This window comes from Molossus molossus, unplaced genomic scaffold, assembly GCF_014108415.1.
Source record: "Molossus molossus isolate mMolMol1 unplaced genomic scaffold, mMolMol1.p scaffold_m16_p_10, whole genome shotgun sequence".
NCBI lineage: Eukaryota > Metazoa > Chordata > Mammalia > Chiroptera > Molossidae > Molossus > Molossus molossus.
In genome coordinates this window covers 42,057,643-42,082,391 of record NW_023425345.1, presented here as the reverse complement: position 1 = coordinate 42,082,391, position 24,749 = coordinate 42,057,643, and the positions used below count along the sequence as shown (strand labels likewise).

Genomic DNA, 24,749 nt, shown 5'->3' with positions numbered 1-24,749 from the left:
TGCTGGAGGTGCACCACCTGCATCCAAACATTCCCTTCAACACCTTCCACGGCAAGGGCCTGAGTGGGACTTAGAAAGGTAAATCTTTGACCATGTGTTGAAACTTTTGCTTCAGTGCTGCATGAGGAAACACTGCTTGGCTTTTAGCATATAACCCCCCCTTTTCACCCTGGTCTTTTATCAGTCTCTTCTTCCCCTCATTGTAGGTTTTTGCACCCACACTTCTCTGGAGAACTATTAAGAGTATATGATAGGAAAGATTTCCATGTTATGGGACTTAGTGTTTTAGTAAGATATTATTAGTGTGACTAAGGTCACAGAATATGATTTAGTCATGTATAATCAAATCCACATCTAATTTAACTATTCCAGGTGTTAACACAGTGATAGAGTTAGGGAGTAGGGAGTTATTATGAAGAGAAGCTGAATCTCTGTCTGGCTGGTATGGTTCAGTTGGTTGAGCATCGTCCTATGCACCAAGAGATCACAGGTTTGATTCCTGGTCAGGGCATAGGCCTGGGTTTCAGGGGGCAGGCAGGAGGCAGCTGATCGATGTTTCTTTCTCATCTCTCTCTCTCTCTCTCTTCCTCTCGTTCTCTCTCAAATCAATAAAAACATGAAAAATAAAAAAGAGTAGCTGAATGTCAACTTCAAAGTTGGGGAGACCGAAAATATACTGAGAAACAATACAAGATTAGTCAATAGGGTTAAGTATCAGAAGGAATCGAACATCTTTGTACATTTAGTGAACTATTTAAAAATAAATTGTACTGCATACAAAGTTATCTTTTTCGCTTGAGATGAGTCCTTCCCAATTCAGAGAAATGGCAACTATAATTTACCTCTCAATTATCCAGTACTAGCTACCATCTTATTAGTAGGAATACTTAGAATTCTTGCCAGGTAGATTAGTTTTCTGTTGAAGCCATAACACATTATGTCAAATATAGTGGCTGAAAAACAACACAAATTTATTATCTTACAGTTCTGTAGGTTAAAAATCTGACACGTGGCTCACTGGGTTAAAAATCAAGATGTTGGTAGAGCTGTGTTCCTGTCTGAAAGCTCTAGGGAGAGTCCCTTCATGTTTCCTTTCCAGCTTCCAGATGCCCACCACATCCCCTGACTCATGGCCCTGTTCCTCCATCTTCAAAGCCAGAGAAGTTGCACCTGTCGTTAACTCTTCTTCACCATCACATCTTTCTGAACACAGCTGGCAAAGGTGTTCCCCTTTTAAGGACCCTATTATTAGATTAGACCCACCTGCATAATTCAAACTAATCTTCCTATCTCAAGGTCCTTAATCTTAATCACACCTGTAAAGTCGCTTTTGACATGTAATTAACATATTCACAGGTTCTGAGGATTAGGATGTACATAGTTTTGGGGACCATTATTCTACCTATCACTTCATGATCCATTTTTTGTTACTCTCTAGTCTTCTTTTGCTAATATTTAAATTCTGTTCACTTTCTCCATATTTTGGTATCAAATTGTGCACAAACCTTTTCTCAACCAAATTATTACATTTTTTGGACTTGATCACTTTCCCTCCTCAATTTTTTTCCTACTCCACCTGATAAAGTTCTTACGTGCCAAATGCTCTGGATTTCATAAGACTCCATCTTACTGTAAATTGTAGCTGTGCAGGAAGTATTGCATTACTTTATTTCCTTTCATACAAATAAAATTTGTTTTTCAGCTCCCATCTCAACCTTTCCAGATGGAAAAAATTTTCTCAATTATTACTAGAGCATACTTCTCTACTTTCCTTTTCATGGAAAGATCCTAAGAGTCTTAGAGAAAAACTATTTGAGGAAGACTTTTTAGTCTTTGGCTTCCTCTGAGATGCAAATCCAGTTGTCCAAGCCCAATGTCTGCCTCAAGTCTGGTCCTTTTGCTGTTTCCCTGCATGCCTGTAGGTAATCTTTGCAGACCTTGGAACCTTGGATTCTACAGATTCAGAAAACCTGTGGAGGTGCTTCACCTCCTTTCAAATGTCTTCTTTAAGGAAGAGAAGAGCACCAAATCTCCATCCCTTTCCTAGTGCTTTAAAAATTAGTACCTCCTAATATGTACACACCTCTAAATCTTACTGAAAAATAATGCCTTTCAGAAAGCCTGCAGAAACATCTGTTGAAATCAGAGACATCTTGAAACAATGGAGAGAAAAATATTGTTAGAATGAAACACAAGTTAATAACTTGATCAATGACTCCTCCATGCTCCACTGTACTTGCTATTATAGATCCCTGTCCTTCCAAAGTTCATCTTATTATTCTTCAGCTAAATGTGCACAGCAGCTTCTCCCCAAGTTGCAATAATTGTCTTGAGTTTAGGCTCCATAATTTTGACTAAACAAATAAACATAAACTCATAGTAGAAATGTTGAGACTAGACTTAAAAGGTCTAAACTGTACAAGGAGAACATGTAAAATAGGAAATACCCTTATTTCATATAAAGGAATAACAATTAGTAGTAATAATTAATATTAATAGAAATGTTAGTAATAATGTTTATTATTGATAATATAATTAAAATATAAATTAAGATAATATAAAACACCTATTATTTATACTATTTCATTTAATCCTCACAACGTAACAATGAAATAAGAGTTACTATTTAATTAAAAAATTAGTTAAACACCTCCATTGTGTTACACAGTATTCTGGTAATAACCTTAGAACAATAAAATAAGGAACAAGCTTTTTATAAAGCTTATTAAAAAGTTAGTATTCCCGTCTTCCAGATGAAGAAACTGAGGCTCAGAATAGTGAAGTACATTACTCAGAATCATGGGGTTAGTAAATGGCAGAGCCAGGAGTTGAGCCCAGGTCTATCCAATTCTGGCTCTGGTCTCTTTTAGAACCGTGAAAATGTACACATCAGTAGATTTCTATGTAGAGGTCCAAGCTGAGCATGACTGTCACATAGTAGAAAACATTTAGGTTTAAAGCTGGGCTTAGAAAGTGAGCTTTCATCTTTGGAGTTTGTTTGACAGAATTCAGTGCAAGCTGACAGACAGGTACATACAACTGTGATAGTCTTGCTCATTTCTATAATCTGTCAGTTTGAAAACCTCTTATTTTATTAATTAATTAATTTATTAATTTATTTATTTATTTTTCCTTTATTGATTTTAGAGAGAGGGAGGGAGAGAGAGAGAGAAACACTGATGAGAGAGAACATTGACTGGCCACCTCCTGCTTGCCCCTCACTGGGGTTCTGGCCCACAACCTGGGCATGTGCCCTGACCAGGAATCAAACTGGTGACCCTGCATGGGTTGACGCTCAACCACTGAACCATACCAGCCGTTCTTAAATTTATGACCATGTCACTCAAATGATACAGATTATAAAACAGGACAAAAAGGTAAATTCTTCTTTTTTTTTCTTTTTGCATCACATTAACTGTTGTTGAGTTTATATGTCATATAGTCCAAGGAATAAAGAAAAATAATTTCCAAAGGCAACTTTTCTCCAAACTTAAATAAAATGATAAAGGTTGCTACATTTAAAAAAACTCTTTTTACAAGTGCTTTGGAAAGTCTATCTTGAGACAGTATATTTTTCAGTCACCTTTCTGAGTTATTCTCCTACTTTTAAAATTTTAGACTTTTTTTTCTTTTGAATTTTTTTTTCTTTTATTCTCACTAGAGGACATTTTTCCATTTTTTGTTCAGATAGAGTGGGAAGGAGAGAGAGAGACGCATCAACGTGAAAGGGACACATCGAGTGGCTGCCACCCGCACGACTCAACCAGGGCCAGGGACAAACTGCAACTGAGGTATGTGCCCTTAGCGGGAACCAAACCCAGGTCTCTCTGGACCACAGGCTGACGCTCTAACCACTGAGCCAAACCTTAACCCTGGCTGGTTTTTCTCAGTGGTTACAACATTGGCCTGCAGACCAGAGTCAGCATTTGATTCCAGTCAAGGGCACATACCTTGGTTGTGGTTCGGTCCTCAGCCCTGGTTGGGGTCATGTGGGAGGAAATCAATCAATGTGTCTCTTTCACATTGATGTTTCTCTCTCACTCTCCCTCCCACTCTATCTTCAGATAAATGGAAAAATATCCTTGGGTGAGGATTAAAAAAAACTTAAAAAAATTTTTTTTCAGTAGTATTTTTTTTTTGTTTTGTTACAGATGTTTTTCCCTTTTTCCCCATTGACACTCTCCTCCCTCTCCCTCCCTGCCCTGTCCCCAGTTTTGTTGTCCATGTCCATTGGTTATATGTACATGTATATAAGTTCTGTGGTTTCTCTCTCTCCCCCCCAACCCCTCTTCTGGGGGTTTTTAGTCTGTACCCTACTGCTACATCTCTGGGACTACCCTGTTCTTCAGATTGTTATGTCATTATATTCCACAAAAAAGTGAGATCAGATGATACTTATCTTTTTCTGCTTGGTTTATTTCACTTAGGATAATACTTTTCAGGTCCCTCCATGTCGTCTCAAAGGATAAGAGATCTTTCTTTCTTACAGCTGCATAGTACTCCATTGTGTATATGGAGTACACAGTTTTTTTATCCATTCGTCTACTGGTGGACATTTGGGCCATTTCCAGATCTTAGCTATTGTAAATAGTGCTGCTATGAACATAGGTGTACATATATCAGCATCAATAATTATCAGAGAGATGCAAATGAAAACAACAATGAGGTATTACCTCACACCTGTCAGAATGGCTGCCATCAACAAATCCTCAAACAACAAGTGTTGGCGAGGGTGTGGAGAAAAGGGGACTCTACTACACTGCTGGTGGGAATGCAGACTGGTGCAGCCACTATGGAAAACACTATGGTGTTACCTCAGAAAATTAAAAATTGAACTGCCATTTGACCCAGTGATCCCACTTCTAGGAATATACCCTAAGAAGCCTGAAACACCAATCAGAAAAAAAATTTTTTTAGACGTTATTCAGCAAATTTTTCTGTATTGATGTACTTCAAATATACTTCAGAGAGAGTATTGTTTTTTGTTTTTGTCAGTTGGTATGATATAACAAAAAATATGGCCCTAACCAGGTGGCTTAGTTGTTTGGAGCATCATCCGATATACCAAAAGTTTGCAGGTTTGATCCCTGGTTGGTGTTTGTGTGGGCAGCAACTGATCAGTGTTTCTCTCTCATATTGATATTTCTCTCTCTCTTTCTCTCCTTCTCCCCCTCACTCCCTCCTTCTTCCTCTCTCTAGAATCAGTGAAAAAATAAAAAAAAATCTATCTATATCTATATATATCTCTCTCTATATATATATATTTTAGTGTGTACCAATAGGGCTCTCAGTACTGTTCTTGATCATGTACATCCTTTCCTCCTCTGTTATCAGTTTTACAACATGAATAACTTCTAGAGATCTGCTAGGTCCTGTAGTTAAAAATACTGTATTGTGTACTTAAAAAATTTGTAAGAGGGTAATCTTATGTTGTGTTCTCATCACCTAAAAGAAAGGACATGAGGAAATTTTTGGAGGTGATGGATATGTTTTATTGTGGTGATGATTTTATGGGCAGATACATGGGCAGTTTCAAGTCATCAAATATTATACATTAAATATGTGCAATTTTGTGCATATCAATTATACCTCAATAAAGCTGTTATTTTTTAAAATAAATGAAAAAACAGAAGAGGATGGCCTAATACTTCCTGCAAATAGTTTTTAGAAACAAGAGTTATTTCCAGTTTTCTCTAAAAAAACTAAATTTTGACTCTATCTTACTTGTTTCATATTGAGTTAACTTGGAGGGAAGATTCTCTTCCTTTCCTGGTATCTCCTTCCCAGAAAGTCCAAGCTTCTGCCACCAACTGGTGAGATGTATTCACTCTGTGTATGTGCAGAGGCCAAAACTTACAGCAAGTGGGACATGTTAGTGGTATCTCGTTTCCCCCCACATAGCTATGACAATGCTCAAGTTTTCTTATATATAATTGTAGTCTTTTCTGTTTAGAAAAATCTCCAGGAATAAAGTTATTATTATTTAGTTTGGCAATTTTTTCTTATGTTTAACCTAAACTTTCTGTACTTTAAACATGTTTCCTCTTCGGTTTTTGGTAGAAATTTGAGACAGTTTCTTAGTTGTGCTGTGTGAGAATTTTTTATACTCTCGATGAACAGTCTTTTGCTCTCTGTTATGCACAGTATAAGATGCTAGACAGCCGTCATCTAGTCTATCTGTTCAAGGTCCTGAGCACACAAACCCAAAAGACAGTTGTCCCTAAGCAGCTGAGTCTAGTGCAGGTGACCAACATGTACACATAAAGTGAAATACAATCAGAGAGTTCTAGGTGGTGATGGTAAAATGAAGCTACACCCAGAATTTCAGATAAATGAAGTGGGGGGGAGGGGAATGGCAAAAAAGAAAATCTTGTCCATAGCAATGAAAAAGTGAAAGGGAGTTCAGTCAGACACCATTATCTTCAAGTGGCAGAGCATGTCTCATCCCATTTTACCCTAGAAAACTGAGCCGAAGCAAATGTTACCTGGGCATGATGGGGTTCTTTTTTTGGTGGACAGTGGAAGAGCAGGAGGTGAAGCAATCCCAAGGCAGGAAGGGTAAGGACAAAAGTGAACTGAGGCGGGGGAGGAAGAAAAGCAAATACCAGATGGTGTTTTACTGAACTGACCAGAGCTTCCTAAGGAAACAGAACCAGTTGTTCAGCCATCTTAAGTTTTCTGTTAATCTAGTGAGTGAGAAGTGTCAGTTCATTATGTATTTAATTTGCAAACCTCTGATTATAAATGAGATTAAGCATGCTTCCTCTTCACTGGTTTTTAGGTTTTACCTGACCTATTCAATGTTTTTTTCTATTTTTCTTATGGGCCATTAATTTTAATTGAATATGTTAAAAATATCTCTAGTAATTTATAGCTTATCTTTTCACTCTCTTTTTAGTATCTTTTGTTGAAAAAAAGTTTCTAACTAAACCACTGTCAAATTTATCAGTTGTAGTCTTTATCAATTTGTAAATTAAGAAATACTTTTGAGACTGAGGTCATAAACATATATAGTTTTTAAAATATTTTATAGTTTTGGGTCTTTAATCTATTGAAGTTGATTTTAAGCAGTGTGAGGTAACAATATAACTTCATTTTTTTTTTAACGTGGAGAATTGTCCACAAATTAATTAAAAGACTATTCTTTCTTTCACTGATCTGTAATACTTTTTTTATGATAGATATCTGTATTTACTATGTGTGACTTTTAGACTGTTATTTCTGTTCCATTGATTTTTCTTTCTCTTCACCAGTTTGACACTGTCTTAATTTCTACTGATTTATAATGAGCCTTGAAGTAATGTGGGAAACAGAGCTTATCACCTTGGCCTTTTTCAAGAATATTTTGGCTTTTGGACATTAAATCCATAAATCAATTTGAAAAGAACTGACATTTTTGTAATACAAAATTTCCAATGGAATGAGTATGGTACTCCCCCTTCTCCCTTTATTTGTCTTTTAAAATTGCTTTTATAAAATTTTAGAATATCTTTATGAAGTTTTAGACTTATTTGGTTAATCTTATTTCTCTAGGTTCTCTGTATTTTTGATACTATGTGCCTCTTTTTAATCATTTCACTTTGTATTTGTTGTTGATTTATAAAATATAATTGGTTGAATTTGTATATTGATTTTTTAAATCCAGAAAATGTGTTATACTATAATACTAATTCTCATAATTTATCTGTTGATTCATTAGAATTTTCTTTCTATGTAGACATTCATATTATATATGAATTACACATAGCATTGGTTCTTCCATTCTAATCCTTTAACTTTGGATTTATTTTTCCTTGCTTTATTTCCCCAGATAAGAACTCTAGTGTAGGGACTGAACAGGATTGGTAATGGCAGACAGGTTCTTGTTCCTAATCTCAATGAAATGTTTTTAATATTTCATAATTATGTATGAATTTGGCTATAGGTATTTTTGTAGATAACCTTAACAATGTTAGGGATGTTTTATTTTATTACTATTTTACTGAGAAATTTTTGTCATGAGTAAAGTTCAGTTTTAGCGAATACTTAAAAGCATCTATGGAGAAGATTATATGCTTCTTTTGAAATCTGTTAATATATAAATTATATTATAATATGTAAAATATATAATAAATCAAATTGGTTGAATTTTTAATATTAAACTAACTTTGTATTTCTGAGAGAAATCCATCTTAGTCTTGGTACTAATAGCCAAATGTATTTCTTAAATTCAAGATACAAGTAAAAAAAATTTCTGTCATGTTATTATAACACTATTGCTACTGATTGAAAGACATTTAATGTCTTCAAGAAGCTCATATACTAGTGAGGGTGACCAATATGTAAATGAAGAAATAAAATGCAATAAGAATATTTCAATTATGTTAAGAATGTATATTTATCTTATTTCATTTTTAGATATCACGGGTGGACTTTTGGCTGAGAAAACATTATGTCCCAATTCCAAGACTTATCTGGGATATCATTATGATACACATTCTTTGTTTGGCTGGTCACAAGCAAAATCTACTTTCTAGTGAGTAGTTTGTAAATTTCCTTGAAATGTTTTGTTTTAGCGTGTACACATTTTTATTAAAATGTCCTTTAAGAAACAAGAAATGTATGTTTAAAGCTAGTGTTACATGTTATTGTTTCTTAATTTATTCAAGGACTAGTAAGTAATCTTCCTCTTCTACGACCTTCATCTTGCTGATCTATTATTTTTATTAAATGTTCTCATTGATTTTATAAATATTTTTAACAACCTGCTGCAACAGCACAAACGCAGAGCAGAATGACCTTATAGGAGGCATAAATACTTGCCAAAGACAACTGAAGCTAAAATCTTTATTTTAGGAAAATGTTAGAGACAATTTGGGGAGGTATTTTTAATACACTTCAAAGTTTTTAGGGGGATGTGCACTGGTACTGCCTGTATCTTACTTTATCACTTCTGAATAGAGTCATTTAAGCTTGGTTAAATATGAATGGGTCAAGTTCCCACCATTAGAGGCATAAATCAGGCTTTGTGCTGCCATGAATTTAAGACACCAAGTGTGATACACTGAAAGCTTGGCAGAAATCCTTTCTCTCCTGGAATGAATAATCCCAGGTCTTGAAGCACCCTTTCAGTGCCACCTGGTCTATGACGCCCGTCTGTGTCCCATGACTTCTGTCTTTCCGTGTGCATTGCTGCTGGGAGATTCGCCCAGCCTGCATTAATAGAATTAGGTTCATGGGCTCAGGTACAGAACACTGTGTTTCCATGTACTGCATCCTTGTCTGTCTAAAACAGGTGTTCATTCCAAATGAGCTTCATTAGAGTACTTTAACAATTTGTCATAAGTATTGACAAAATATATATGACTCATACAGTCAGCCTTTTTGATTTATAAAGTGAACACTCAGATATACTAGGTTTTAAGGTACCAGAATCAAAATAGAACAAATCATTTTGGTCATATACAAATACATTTCATTTTTATGCTTTGGAATATAGCCGTTTTCCTAGAGCTATGATTTCAGGGAACTTAATTAAATCTGCTTGGTGAACATGATAGAGAATTACAAAACTGAAAAATAACATAGGGTCATTTAACCAGGGTGTCTCTTACATACCACCGAAAAATATATAGGACTTAATTGAACTGAAAACAAAATTAATAAACATACAGTAAACTTTATAGACAACATTCTGAATATATTTTTAATGTGGCTAACTAAAAAAACCAGAATCAAGTGGCTTAACTATTTGAGTTTTACTTATATTTAAAACATTTTACTGAACTTATTGGGATGACATTTATTAATAAAATTATATGTTTCAGGTGTATAATTCTGTAACACATCATCTATATAATATATTGCGTGTTCACCACCCCAAGTCAAGTCTCCTTCCATCACCATTTATCCCCCATCCCCTCTTTTACCTTCCCCAACCCCCTTTTCCTCTGTCAATCACCATAGTGTTTATGTCTGTGAGTTGTTTTTTCTTTGCTTATCCCTTCACCCCTTCACAGTTTTCACTCTTATTTTAATAAGCCATTTAAAATTTTTATTGAAAAGGCAAGGAATCAGTTCTTTAGATTTCAGAATGTACCACTCATACCTACATTACCCGAGGAACGGCTAATTATGTCCAATTCATCGAGGAATTTAGGCAAGAAGATGAAGGAGGAGAGAGAGAAAGAAGGAGTAGTAAATTTAGACATATATTCCTCCTCAGTGTTGAAAATTATATTCTGAACACTTTTCATACCTGAGGGATAAGAAATGAACATGACTTCCAAATTCCGAACTTAATGAAAATTACTTCCCACAAGGCATAAAACTAGTTTTAAGTGGAAGCAATAGCAAGCTTCATCTAGAACAGGCATAAGACGTGTTTACTGAATTTATTACTGCAGCCTCTATCATTCCATTTAATCTAACAATGTATATTTCCCCCCCTCATTACTTTAGCCTGGAGAAACAAAATGATTAGTCCTAGGGTTCTAGGTAAATAAATAATGGCTAAAACAGTGATTCAAGTTGTCTAACCAGGGTGAAGCGGTAACTGCTAGACACAGCTTAGAAAGTACAGGGAGGAAATGAGCTGTTACCAAGCACGTCTTATGAGCTACCTGGTTATGAGAGGTGCTTTCATATATAACTTTTTTTTTTTTCATTTAACCATTATAACTACCCTGAGAAGTTAAGCCCCATTTTATGGCAGGTAAGTAACATGTTCAAAGTTATATGTATTTTATATGGAAGAGCTAGATGAACTTTAAACTACATCTGCTTGATTGCAAAACTTATTTCAGTTAACTTTTTATTTATAGGTTAGATTTTACAATGTTAAACATAGCACCAACTAAACTCTGAAGGAAGTTCTTTTATGTTCTCTCAAGTGCCTCCCAGAATGCTACAGGAAAGAGAGCATTTGTTCTGAGTCGTTCAACATTTGTTGGGAGCGGGAAATACACTGGCCATTGGCTGGGCGATAACTTTTCACGCTGGAGAGATATGCACATGTCAATTATTGGAATGCTAGAATTTAATCTCTTCGGAATTCCATATGTAAGTTTTAAAATTAAACATTCAATTAAAGCCTATGTCAACCAATAGTATTTGGGGGTGCCAAACTACTTCTATGAACATGAAATGCACTCCAGTTGTTGTCAGGACGTAAATCATACACTTCATTATAGATAGCCATTGTAGACTTGCCCTCAACCTATGCAGAGTTCAAGAGAACCACATATTTCCTAATTATTTATGTTTGTTTCATGTTACTAAGACACTTGGTCACAGTAGAACTGAGGAAGTTTATTTCCTGTCATTCACTGCTGTATTTACCCCATTCACAATTCTTTTACAACCTGTTGATAATGTGTGAAAAAGAAGGGAAAGACAAATTGGAAGGAGGAACAGAAAGTTCACTGAGGGAGGAAGTAAAATTAAATCGGCAAAGTATTCCAAATACACAGCAAAATACTTCCTTATCTGAGCCCTAGTGATAAAAAATGTAGCTATGAAAGAACTTGCTGCTATGTTAACAAATCCGAAAGTTTTATTGTAGAAGATTTCCCATATCCCAGTGACTTTTTACAAGAAAAATATAGAGTAATATTTGTTCTGTTTTGAAAAGCTTCGAATAAAATTGTTGTAAACTCAAATTTAGTGAGATTTTTATTTGTTGTTCAAGTGATGGATTGGGTACATTCAAAGAAGAATTGCTAAGTAAATATTGAAAATGAAATACAACCTCAAGTTATATCTAGATTAGAAACTGGAGGCAAAATGTATAATATAAGCCGCCTCAGAGAGGAAGGGAGCATGACCTGGTCTTTCTCCACTGAAATTCTTATAATTGTAGTAGAGCAGCTTACAACTCCATGGTTTGGGGAACTAACATTTTTATTACAAGTGAAACATTTTATGACTCCATGCTTTACTTTTTCATGATAGTCTTGCTTATAAACTTCAACATTAATTGAGTTTGGGGATTAAAGATGATATTTTTGAGAGAACAAGTGTTCCAGAATAAAACAATTTGAAGACCGAGAGAGGCCTTCAATAGATATAAGGAAGCAAAGTATCTGTAAGTTAATATGATAAAAAGGAGAGCATAGGCAGGAGCAATAATCCTGGGCCTTTTGTTCAAGCCTGAGTGGCTACACACTAAGGATTTGGATTAGCTAAATGTTCTAAGTCTCTAACTCTCATATTGAGACAAGAAATTTATAGTACCAGTACCGTAAAAGCATTTGTAGGCATATTGGATTATCTAAAAGATTTATGCTGTCATGTAGCCCATAGTATTTTTTAAATCAAGGAGGACAAGAGGGAATGGTCACTATTTTATTTCAAATGTTCTTCTCAAAGAGGATTTTTCCACCTTCAGATTCCACATTAAACATTAAAAACAATGTATCCTAAAAGTTTTAGTGCAGGTTTTATGGCAAAATTAGCAAGTGATACATTTTGAAGTCATAAAACTCTTTCCCCAGATTGGAGCTGATATATGTGGGTTTAATGAAGAGACAACTTATGAACTTTGCCTGCGTTGGATGCAACTTGGGGCATTTTATCCCTTTTCCAGAAACCATAATGCAATCGGAAACAAGGTGAGTGAGAGTTAATATGAAATGATAGCTGCTGTACAGTATCCAATAGTAACCTGTATTTAGGAACTAGGATTAGGAAATACATATAGAGCCCTGGCTGATTTGGCTCAGTGGTTAGAACATTGGCCCGAGGACCAAAGACTCCCGGGTTAGATTCCAGTCAAGGGCATGTGTCTAAGTTGCAGTTGGGTCCCCAGCCCTGGTCGGGGTCATACAGGAAGCAACCAGTTGATATGTCTCTCTCACACCGATGTTTCTCTCTCTCTCTCCCACTCTGTCTGAAAATAAGTGAAAACATATCCTTGGACAAGAATTTAAAAAGCAAGCAAACAAACAAAAAAAGAAAATAGATATAGAATCATAAAAAATATTAATTTTACTGATTTTATCAAAAAACTGTGAGAGAATAACTATAAATAAATGTTGGAGAAATCGCTTTTCTAAAATTGTCCTTGAAAATGCATTGTTTTTTTCTTTACATTAAATAATTTTATATTTTTCAATTACAGTTCATATACAATATTATATTAGTTTCAGGTGTACAACCCAGTGATTAGACATTATATACCTCACCAAGTTATTACCCTGATAAATTTAATACCCATCTGACACCATACCTGGTTATTACAATAGTATTCACTATATTCCCTGTGCTGTACTTAACATCCCCATTACTATTCTGCAATAACCAACTTGTACTTCTTAATCCCTTTACCTTTTCACCTATCACCACAACCCCCCTTCTATTTTAAAGAGGTCCCTTTAACATTTCTCATAATCCTGGTTTGGTGGTGAAAACTCCTTTAGCTTTTTCTTGTCTGGTAAACTCTTTATCTGTCCTTCAATTCTAAAAGATAGGTTTGCTGGGAAGGGTATTGTTGGTTGTAAGTCCTTGCTTCTAGGACCCTTTGCTCACGGGCGGCGGGGGGCTTCAAAACCAAGATATTCCTCCAGATTTGTATTCACTACACATGGGTGTGGGACCAGCTCACCTGTTCGAATCCTAGACCCTCCTTCCAATGGTGTGACTTCTTTATTATATCGTCAGTTGTATGATTTCTCTTCAGCTAGATTTCAGGCGGTTCTGAATAATGGTTGTTCTGTAGTTTAATTGTAATTTTTATGTGGTTGTAGGAGGATTTGAGCACTGCACTTATCTACACTGCCATCTTGACTGGAACTGAAAATGCATTGTTGATAATTCTAAAAGAGGGAGCATACTGCATCTTTTTAAATAACTTGTAAATAAAATTTGCCTTTATAACATAGGTATCTTCAGACAAACCTGTGATAGTGATATATGTAGTTATCTTTCCTAAGTAGCTCATAATCTACCAAATTTGCCATTCCAGTATTGACGGCAGGTAGATTGTACAGTATGATCTGATATGAGAGTCTCTCTTCAGTCTGAAGGTAAAAGCATCTTCAGTCAGTGGCTATGAACCTGTCTTCTCTTTTGAGGAGAAAGCATAGTAATGATCTTTCATCAAGAAATGATTTGAAACTTTCTGTTAGCAGGGCATACAAACTATACACTACATACAAGGGTAAGCAAATGTAAGTTTACAGTTCATATGGAAAAATATATAAAATAAGAATATATAATAAAACAAGAATAAGCTCTGTGTTTCATGCTCACAACTGTAAGCATACTTTCTCCCACCCCTGTATATTATGTTAACTTTATATAATGTATGTAATTGAGAAACAACTCTGCAATAATCTTCTATTGTGTTAGGCTTTCAAATTGAAAGAAATAATATTTTTTCAATGTTCTGTTTCTCCCTCACCCCTAAAAAGAAAAAAGAAGTAACATGTAGAATTTCCCATTTCAGGTAATGAGTCTATTGAAATGTTTCTCTTTTATAGGAACAAGACCCTGGGGTATTTGGAGAAGAGTTTGCTGCAATTTCCCGTTCTGCATTAAGGACTAGATACTTATTGCTGCCTTACTTATACACCCTCTTCTACCATTCTCATGTCAATGGAAATACAGTGGTCCGAGGACTGATGCATGAGTAAATCACATTTAACAATTTTTCTAGTCTTAGATTTTCCTATCCTATAGATCCTAGACGCCTGGGTCCTCCTACAAAAGGATTTATTTGGGGAATAAATTAATGTGCAAATAAGTTTTTCCCCATCGACCATGATTAGAAATCACTTACAGGTTTGAAGAATTTAGTTAAGGAAACCCTTTCAATCACTGAACAAAAGCAAAAGTCGCATTTTGCTGTCTAAGCAGCGTGGAATATAGAGAAAGCGAAGCATGGCCTGTGTCACAGAGAACTGGGCAGATCACAACTCACAGATTAGAAGGAAACTGAGTGTAATATAGAACATTATCTATTTATGTCCCAGTTCTGTGGCAAAACCTATAAAAGTTCAAAGAAAGGCAGGGGCAATTTGAAATAAAATGGACATTTTAGTGAAGGAGATGGGATTAATGCTGAATCCTGCAAGGGTGTTCAGGATGCAAAAAGGAACAACAAAAACTTAAGAGAATTTGATTGCTTTGCACTGTCTTGACTTTAGTTTAATGACCATTTGTCTTCTGCTCAGGGAAGACCACTGATTCCAGTGGCTTTACTTGATGATGAGATTTTATTCCTAAAAACTGCATGTCCCTACGTCTTTCCCTGTTTTTATCTTTTTTGGTTTTTCTTGGTGAATTTGAGGTGGTTGAGTAAGACTTCAGGCAAGACATTAATTTGATTTACTAAATGGTTTTTCACCCTAAAAATCCAGATTTCCATCAGATCCTCAGACTCATGGGATTGACAGAGCATTCCTGTGGGGGCCAGCTTTAATGATCGCTCCAGCACTCGAAGAGGTAGGTACCAGAGCTTTACATCAGCACAGCGAACTTATTCACAGCAGTTTGCTGTGGCGCCGCTTGATACTTCCAAGCAGTGTAGGCTCGCCATATTCTCCTGTTCTACTCACATCATTTTCATTCTTGTATTTGAAAACAATATATTTATATGTTTAATTACTTTGTGTATATACGTCATGTTAAGTAAGTCTCAACAAAACTGAAATATACGCTTCTGCTATTCAGAGATTTCAAAATTGACCTCAATATAATTTGCAGAAGTAAAATACTGACCCCAAATATATGCCATATTAAAAAGAATAAAGAAAAAGTACTCTGTCCACCTATGTCAATGTAATAGCAAAAATGTCTACTCTGAAAACAGCAGTTGCTTCATTAACCTTTTGGGGAAAAAAAGTTCTGTTTTAAATCATGTTTCCTTCTCCTCCAGATAGCCGTCTTACCATACTTTGGTCACAAAGAGAGGGATAAAATGACTGTAATCTGAGAGAATTCGGGGTGAGAGCCACACATGCAGGGGCATAGGCAGGATGGATGTCATAAAGATGCGTTGACAACAAATCTGAGCAAACTTCAGGGACTAAATATTAGAATTCCTAGAGGTAGAAAAATTACTTTCAAGGCTGCCTGTTTATTGTGTCATATTTTACTAGCTTTAATGAACTTGTCACAGCTACACAAGAACTGAAATTGGGCCTTTATGGAATTCTTCAAAGCAACTATTCTCTGTGTTTTTGGATTGTTCTTGAATTCACCACAGTGCTATCCAAACACACACACACACACACACACACACACACGGACATATACAAGTATAATAATATAGGTCTAATATATATTTATGTATATATACACACACATATATGTGTATCAATATGAAACATACACATAATATATATAACATACAAGAGAACAAACATATACTTAGTAAGATCACAGAAAAGTTTTAAAATAAATTAATAAGTATTTCATATTTTACATTTTTGTTAACTATATGACAATTGTCATTGAGCTAAAAATGCCACGTAGTAAGTGCGTGGTTAGTAATAGAATATATCTACATTGTACTGAGATTTAATATTTTGAAAGATAGCAAACCAAATTAGGCTTTTTAGAAAACATTATCAACAGTGTACATTAAAATGCCATAATCTAGACATGAAACATATTTTCTGATAGATCACGCATGCTTCATGGAGACTCTCTAGCTCTACTTCACAATCACGTATGAGCTCACTAGTACTTGGTTTTAATGGTAAATATGATAGGATTCAATATCCAGGGAGCCAAATGTATTTTTACTGGAATATTTTAATTCAACAAAATATTTGGAAAAGTCAAATGTTTTATTTGTTTTTAAAGGGAGCAAGATCTGTGTTTGTGTATTTTCCTGAAGCATCCTGGTTTGATTTTTATACGGTACGTATTTTACAGGAAAAGTAATATAAATTTATGAACTCAGAGATTTATATGTTTTTTTTTTCACTGTTTTTATATGACTTCTAGAGCATTGCACTGTGTAATTCAGATGACTTGTTTTGTTTTTTTTTTTTTTTTGTTTTTTTTGTGTGAAATCCTTGGTTTATAACTGTTTGCTCTTCTCAGAATGGTAGAATTAGGCCATAGATAGATGGGCAAATATTTAAGATAAGAGACAGAATGAATTTTTTTAGAAGTAGAGTAGACGTTTATTTTATGGAAACACTTAAATTCTTAAAAGTAAATGACTCGAAAGTGATATTTTCTTGTAGCAGCGTATAATGGATATTATAATTCATGAATCAGATACTTTATCTTGCAAGAAACAGAAACCCATTCAAGCTTGCTCAAGTATGGGTTTGTTATGGGGATGCACATGAAATGACAAAAGAAATCATATAGGACTCTGTGAACAGCAACTCTAATAGCACTGGATTTCCTGGAGAGATTCAGAATTCAATCGCAAATTTATGAAATTTCAGCCTATAATGTGCTATTACCAGGACTCAGCATTCCATGGGACCATTTTTGTTTTATTAACAACTGGCTTCCAAAGGGCCTCAGCTTCTAATGGACTCTATATTTTGGACTTATATTTTATAAAATTTCAGACTTATATTTTAATATATCATTTGTGCTTCTGTGATAAGTGGCAGGCTCTTTTCCAAGTTTTATAATTCAAATTCTCAAGAACAATAATGTCATTGACCTAACTAATCTTTTGTACATAAGCTATACCTAGTCTACGCAGTGGGATTGTGAGGGAAGCAATGTGACATCTCTCCTATAACTGAGTCCTTTCCTCCCATTCTTTTAGTATTATTTGATGAGCATTAGCTGATTTGACCGTTTTCAAGAAATTTTTATGGGAATATGTTTAGATAATAAAGATAGGACGAACTCCACATTCAAAGAAAGAATATGCAATCTATTTTCAAATTATCAGTCATTTGTGACTGGGAGATACATACCCAGCCGGTGTGCCTCAGTGGATTGAGCGCCGTCCCGTAGATGGAGAGGTCCCTTTTCGATTCCTGGTCAGGCCACATGCCCGGGTTGCAGGCTCAATCCCCAGTGCGGGAGCATGCAGGAGGCAGCTGATTGATGTACCTCTCTCACATTGATGTTTCTATCTCTCTCTCCCTTCTTCTCTCTCTAAAAAAATCAATAAAAACATATTTTAAAAAAAGAATTCTCCATTCTCGTGGTCAGATTACTCTAGTATCTTAAACAGTTAAACCAACGGTTTTCAAACAATATTCTGTTTTGTTTTATAAATTTTCTTGGTTATTTGCATTAAGTTTCAATTCTTAATAAAATTGATTTTTAAGAGTATAATAAACATGCTCACACAAAAGTGGTATTACATCAAATTTTAACACTTTAGAACCCAAAGTTAACTTGTATTCTTGTTGTTTAACTTTTTAGTAAGCAAAGGTGGTTATAAAATTGAACTTCTGAAATGAGAATATAGTAATGAATGCCGCTTTCATGTGTTTTGCATATCGGTGTTTATGTAAGTTTTTTTTTGTGTTTTTTTTTTAACACTTATATAGACGTTTAAGTCACCTTTTCTATTAGTGAATTCCATGGGTGCTTTGCTGCATTTAAACAGAGGTTTGGATTTTAACTTCCTGTGTCTCCTGAAATCTTCCTGTTACCTGTTACCAGTTCTGCAATTGGAGTGGTTAACTCTGGCTTATTCTGTGCTAGGGGGAGCAAGTACCACCTTCTTGGCTGAAGAAGTCTGTCCAAGTTCCTGCTCCTCTGCATGTAATTCCCCTTTTCATTCGTGGAGGATATATTCTGCCAACACAGTTTCCAGCCAGAACAACAGTGCAGAGGTAATAGGCACATTCTGTCAGGAGACTTCACACTGAGCTAGGGATTCAACCTTCCTGTTGTGGTCAAACTTCCTTATGGGGTATTATCTGGGGAGGGGCTATTTGTAAGTAGGAGACCGGTGACAGGAGAGTGGCCCAATCAGTGGGGCAGTTAATTATTGGTCTGTGTGTGTTTGTACATGTGTATGTATGAATCAGTGTGTGCATGTGTGTATATGAGAGAAAGAAGAGAAGGAAGAGAAGAAAAAGGAGAAAGATTAACAGATGATGTGCTTGAGCATTTTATTCAATTCTAAAGTATCCTACCCTAAGTATCTTCCCATTGTTATTTTTAAGACAGCCAGTGATTTCTAATTTATGAATTCTCGCCTAGGTTTTATATAAAAGCTTTTGTCTATTTAGGTTATGCTTAGTCTTTTTTCTTCTTCCGTACATATGTAATCAAAGATTTGCCTAGCAAACAAGCAAAATGTTTTAGCAATAATGATTTTATATTTTTATTTGAAATAAAAGATTCATAAAGCAAATCAGAATCTCTAGTCAACATTAATTGAAAATAAAATCAGCTAAAATATGCATCATTATTAGAGAGAAGTTTTGGCTAGACACTTTGAAATACTGAAAAGTCCCTCAGGACCCCTTGAACTATATACTAGATCTGTAGTTTCTAAGCACTAACTTACAATATAAATTCATGAGTTCAAGTTAGTATGTTATTGTTCATTGCTAAGAAAGAAGAGAGGGTCTCATGCTTAACTTTTTATTTGAATAGAAAATAACATAATGCCATAGTATATTTATATTGTATATAAAACCAAAATATTTTCCTTAAGGTATTCTCACTATAATTCAACTTCTCCAAAAGTAAGATTGTTTCATCACTTGCACTGTGCAGTTCTTTTCTCTATGCAATTTTTGGTTACCAAGTGATTAGGATCACCTCAAGTCCTGTCTCCACTGTGGAATCACAAAAAGAAGGCACATGGATTCTGGCATCCTTGTTCCTGAGATGTTAATACACCTTCCAGCAGAGCAGACTCTCTGAAATACTATTCAAGCTTCATTTCCCTGGAATCCCTTTGGTCATACTTTAAAATCAGCTCCCAGGTCCCCAGATCCAAGGACTTCAGCAGGTCAAGAGAGTGAGGGTATACCTTTGATCAACATGTTATAATTATGATTTTACCATTTTATTAATTATAGAAACATTTATTTTTTTTAAGTGGAACACATTTAAGAGACCTGTGCTATTGCAATGACTTTTTCCCCCCAGCTCGAACAGTCCAGAGCAGAAATAGGTTACTTAAGGATGTTCTAAACTTCCTATCACTGGAGGTATTCAAGGATAAACTAAGTGGAAATTTGGTAAAGATGTTTAAGAAAGGACTGAACATTTTTTTAGGTAATTCCATGAGATGATAGAAGTTATATCCTTCTAACTCTGAAAATACAATTTTTACTCTTTCACTACAGCCGCCTGAATCCTTTTAACCTCATAATTGCTCTAGATGAACAGGGAGAAGCATCTGGCTCCCTTTTCTGGGATGATGGTGATTCTATTGGTAAGTAGACCAACAGGTACAGTAGTTGAAATGTTCTGGATTTCAATATGACTTTCCTTTAAATTAAAAAATTGGAATCCTAGACCAATACAGTAAGTACGATTCAATGGACACCATGGCAAGATTCTACTTTCCCCAACATTACTGTCCAGGAACCTGAAAATTTCCTCATATCTGGCCTCTCCTCTGGGTTAAGCAACACAGGTGAGACCATTGTCTCTCGGAAAGTGCTGACAAAATACAACGTATTTACACATCATTTCCGAGAACATACTAACAAAGTACATTCTGGTTATGTGAGATGAGAGAACATTTATTTGTTAGTATGCTAAAGTAAAAATTTTCTCATTAATGTATTCTCACTTAGGAAGGACTGGAAATTCCAGTCTAAAGGAATCCAATTTTCGATAGAAATTGTTGAGAACTTGGCTCTGGTGGCGTAGATGTTAGGCTAGGGGAAGAAAGAACTGCTGAGATTCTATGGTGAGGAGACATGGACCATCATTTGAAGAATTATGTGTAGTAAAGAAAGGGGTATAGCTTGAACTGAGAAAACAGGTCAAGATTTAGTTGGCTATGCCCAGCCAGTGGCTCAGTTAGTTGAGCCATGTCTAGTGCACCAAAAGGTTGCCGGTTCCTTTCTGGGTGGGGGCACATGCCCAAGTTGTGGGCTCGATCCCCAGTAGGGGGCGTGCAGGAGGCAGCCGATTGATGTTTATCTCTCATTAATGTTTTTATCTCTCTCTTCCTTCCTTTCTCTCTAAAAAATCAATAAAAACATTAAAAATAAATAAATAATAAGATTTAGCTAGCTAAGGCACAATATTATTGGTTTTATTTATTTATTTGTCTCTACTATCCCCATCCCCCCCCTTCAGTCTAATCTCATAGATCAGCAAACTACAGAAAATACTTTCTCTAGAACAATATTGTTAAGAAGATAAGTCTTTACTACATACATAGATAAATATATTCAAAGCAGCCACATTTTAAAAATCAGAAATGGGTTTTCAAGGAAATGGGCACTATTTCAAAGAGGCGGTAATGCCTGTGAGGTTGCTCCTAAGATTGTTTTGTCTGTCACCATATTAGTTGACTTTGCATCCATCTTTCTTTCCTTCCCCCCTTTTCATAAGCAAGAAAAACATGGAAGAAGGAGAATCATTTTTATAAGGAATATGAAAAATTAGAAAAAGAGAATGTAAAAAAGAAGATACTCTTGTAATCTTACATATAGACAATATGGCTGGTTCTGTGGTAGAAAATTGAGAGTACAGAGGCTGCCAAGGCTGGTATTTTTATGACAATCAGCATTCTTTTTCACTCCCCCCCCCCCCCGAGTGAATTACCTCAGGAAGCACTGATTATTAAATCACTAACACTTGAAAGATTGTTTTTAAATTTTAGAGGGCAGGAATTGAAATAACCAAGAAGCAGAGAGAAAGATAGATATGTCTGTCTATGATAGTGAGTTTGTGTGTATAGACAATAAAGAGAAATGTGGGAGGAGGTTGTCTGCAAAGTTTTGTGCTATATCCCTTCTTACTAAATTAAAGCATTAAAAAGATGTCTAAAACAAAGCTCCTTTCTCTCTGTTTTTCCATATAGAGTAAGGATGGAAAATGAGGGGAAAAGTGGGATGCATGGTAAGATGACGAGGCTTACTTCACACCGGGTTAACTAGTTTTCTTTTTCCAAAGACCACCATGAAAACTGTAAGTTTCAGGCAGTGATTATTCACTATTTTATTTTCTTCTCAGTAATAGCTAGGTAATTTAGGGAATCCCTAGTACAAGGTTTAGCTAAGAACTGTGGACATGGAAGTTTAATTGATCAGAATTTAAATAAAAATAATAATAAAAGATAAAATTGGCCTTTATTTTCTAACGTCAATGCTTATTTTGCAGATTCTATTGAAAGGGAAGAGTACTTCTATGTCGAATACAAATTCAGTAATGTAAGTTTAAACATTCAGTGTTTGTTGTGACATAATGGTTCATTCTTATGAAGAAAATATATTCTAAGGGATTTTAAAAGTGAGAAGTATTTACAATCATTAGCAATTCTCCATACCACTTTAAGTTGTAAATTTCTGTGTATTATCATTATTTGTTTAAAATTCTTTTCTCTCCCCCTTAACAACAGAGAGCTCTGAAAGCAACTGTGATAAAAAATGGCTACCATGGAATTACTGCTCTGGCATATAGCACTATTCAGATCCTCGGTTTCACTTCAAAGCCAGATGTTATTTTTATGAATGGGAAAACCATCCCAAGCAACAGAATACAGTTTAATTCCACTGGGGTAAGGTTTAAACACTATTGACTTAAAAGTCAAATTTTCCTTATTAAATCTCTAGGGCTAATAATTGAATTTTCCCTGAATGTTACTTCCTTATAAAAGTCACCGATCACATTTCTAAAATAACAACTTGTGCCCGGCCTTTCTCTCTGTTTTTCTCTTTATGTAACTTAGGGGTTGAGCATTGACCCATGCACCAAGAGATTGCCAGTTCATTTCCCAGATAGGGCACAAGCCCAAATTGTGGGCCAAATCCCTAGGTGGGGGGACATGCAGGAGGTGGCCAATAGATGTGCTCCCTCATCAATGTTTCTATCTTTCTCTCCCTCTCCCTTCCTCTCTCTCTAAAATTAATAAAGAAAAAAATATAAAAATAAAATAACAACTTGTAATATTTCTGAAACTCAAGGAAGAACAATTAGCATAGAGTTGTATTTCTAGATAAAAGTATGCCCATATCAGGTCTAGAAACTTTGTTGGATTAAATATCACAAATGATATTATGCAAGACTGGTGTGTTCCTTGGTCAATATAACATAAAAAAAGGATAAATGAGTGGCTAAAATAAATGAGAATAAAAGTTTATAGAAAATTGGAAGTGAAAGGTTTTGGATAGATTGTATTTCAGTTCTTTAGCTTAACAGATGATAACACTGAGCATCCGTGTTCAGTGGAGGTAAAGTCACTTAGCAAGGTCATGTGCTATAATAATTGACAGAACTGAGTCTTGATCTTGAAACTCCTGACATTTCATAGCTCTTTCCTTCTACTGTTACATTTGGAAATTAAACATTTATTTACTGAGCTCCTAGTAAGACTTTGAAAGTGTGTATTTTCTATAAATCATGCTTATAGATATAAGACATGATCCCCACCTCTAAAGAATGTAATATGAAGCAGAATAGACACCAAAGTCCTAAATAGGAGGAGACATCTATAGATTTCAGAGTCTCAGAAGCCTTCATTGTTTCTAATACCTTTATCACACAATAAAACATAATGGTGTTCAATATTTATACAGAGTAGTAACACAGAGCTTAAGATACTGAATTTTTTTTTCTGTAAAATTAAGAAATAATTGATGACAAAGTCATTTAAATGATTATCTATTCAAAAGTTACTTTTACCTAATTGAATGCATTTTCAATCTGGAAAATTTTGTTGAGCAAATTGTTTGCTATCTTAATCATAATAGTAATTCTTTATATAAAGTGCTATGATTTACAGAAGACTTTTAGCTACATGAATCTGTTTGATTCTGAACATGCTCCTGGGTGTAGATCTGTATGGCTAAGATTATCATCCAGATTTCAAAGAGGAAGAAACAGTGTCTTAGAATGACGTGATAGTTAGTAAGGAAGTAACAGGAAACCCGAGCTGTCCTTCCTTTTTCCTCTGTGCTCTTTTTTCTAAGTTCCTGATTAATGAAAAGTGATTGATAGGTCAAAAAACAGAAACAACTTTGTTGTGAAATTAGTTTCACAAATTTTATTTTCATATTTGTGTGTGGCTGATCTTGAATAAGAGAATAATATCTCAGAAGAACTTGATAAAGTTCTATAGAATACATAGATCACTTTTGAATAAAATAAGCTGTTTAATTGGAGGATTCCATAAACTTATATTGTTAGAGTCTGTGATTTACTTGATAACTGTAATTTACTCTAATATTTATTAGGTATTGATATAATACATATAAAACATACAATATTTACACCACATGTAAATATTTAAGTTATCCCTTAACACTTGGTAACATTTGATTATCTGTATAGCATCATATGTTTATTCTAATTTCTTCAACTGTAATTAAATTTCTTTACATTGATTTATTTTTGCTAATTTATTTCTTCTCTCAATTGTTACAGAAAGTCACTTTATGGATATCTGCACCCCTTTCCCAGGAGCTGACCATTTCATTTAAACATTGAAAACAATGTTTAAATGACAACTGAAACACCAATAGTGAAAAGATATCTACAGCAGTTATTTAGAACAACTAAAAGTTATTTGAACAATATAGATATTGCTGTTTAATTAGAATAGCAGTACAATTAAAGTATGTTAATCTTGTGTGTTGTCTGTGTGTATTACTCAAATTCTCTGACATTGTCTTTTACAAAAGCTGGGCAAAATG

General features: G+C 34.9%; 1 protein-coding gene across 1 annotated transcript in view; it reads left to right on the top strand.

The window, feature by feature from the left end:
* The window catches only part of LOC118624750 (sucrase-isomaltase, intestinal-like), an 85,657-nt gene extending 61,114 nt beyond the window's left edge, over nt 1-24,543 (top strand). Inside the window, exons 13-23 of the mRNA XM_036253229.1 lie at nt 8,398-8,515; nt 10,872-11,040; nt 12,474-12,590; nt 14,460-14,608; nt 15,339-15,423; nt 16,789-16,845; nt 18,619-18,749; nt 20,223-20,311; nt 22,219-22,268; nt 22,457-22,615; nt 24,481-24,543. Of these exons, the coding sequence (XP_036109122.1) occupies nt 8,398-8,515; nt 10,872-11,040; nt 12,474-12,590; nt 14,460-14,608; nt 15,339-15,423; nt 16,789-16,845; nt 18,619-18,749; nt 20,223-20,311; nt 22,219-22,268; nt 22,457-22,615; nt 24,481-24,543 (1,187 nt within the window). The remainder of the gene's footprint in view (nt 1-8,397; nt 8,516-10,871; nt 11,041-12,473; nt 12,591-14,459; nt 14,609-15,338; nt 15,424-16,788; nt 16,846-18,618; nt 18,750-20,222; nt 20,312-22,218; nt 22,269-22,456; nt 22,616-24,480) is intronic.
* The last annotated feature ends 206 nt before the right edge of the window (nt 24,544-24,749 follow it).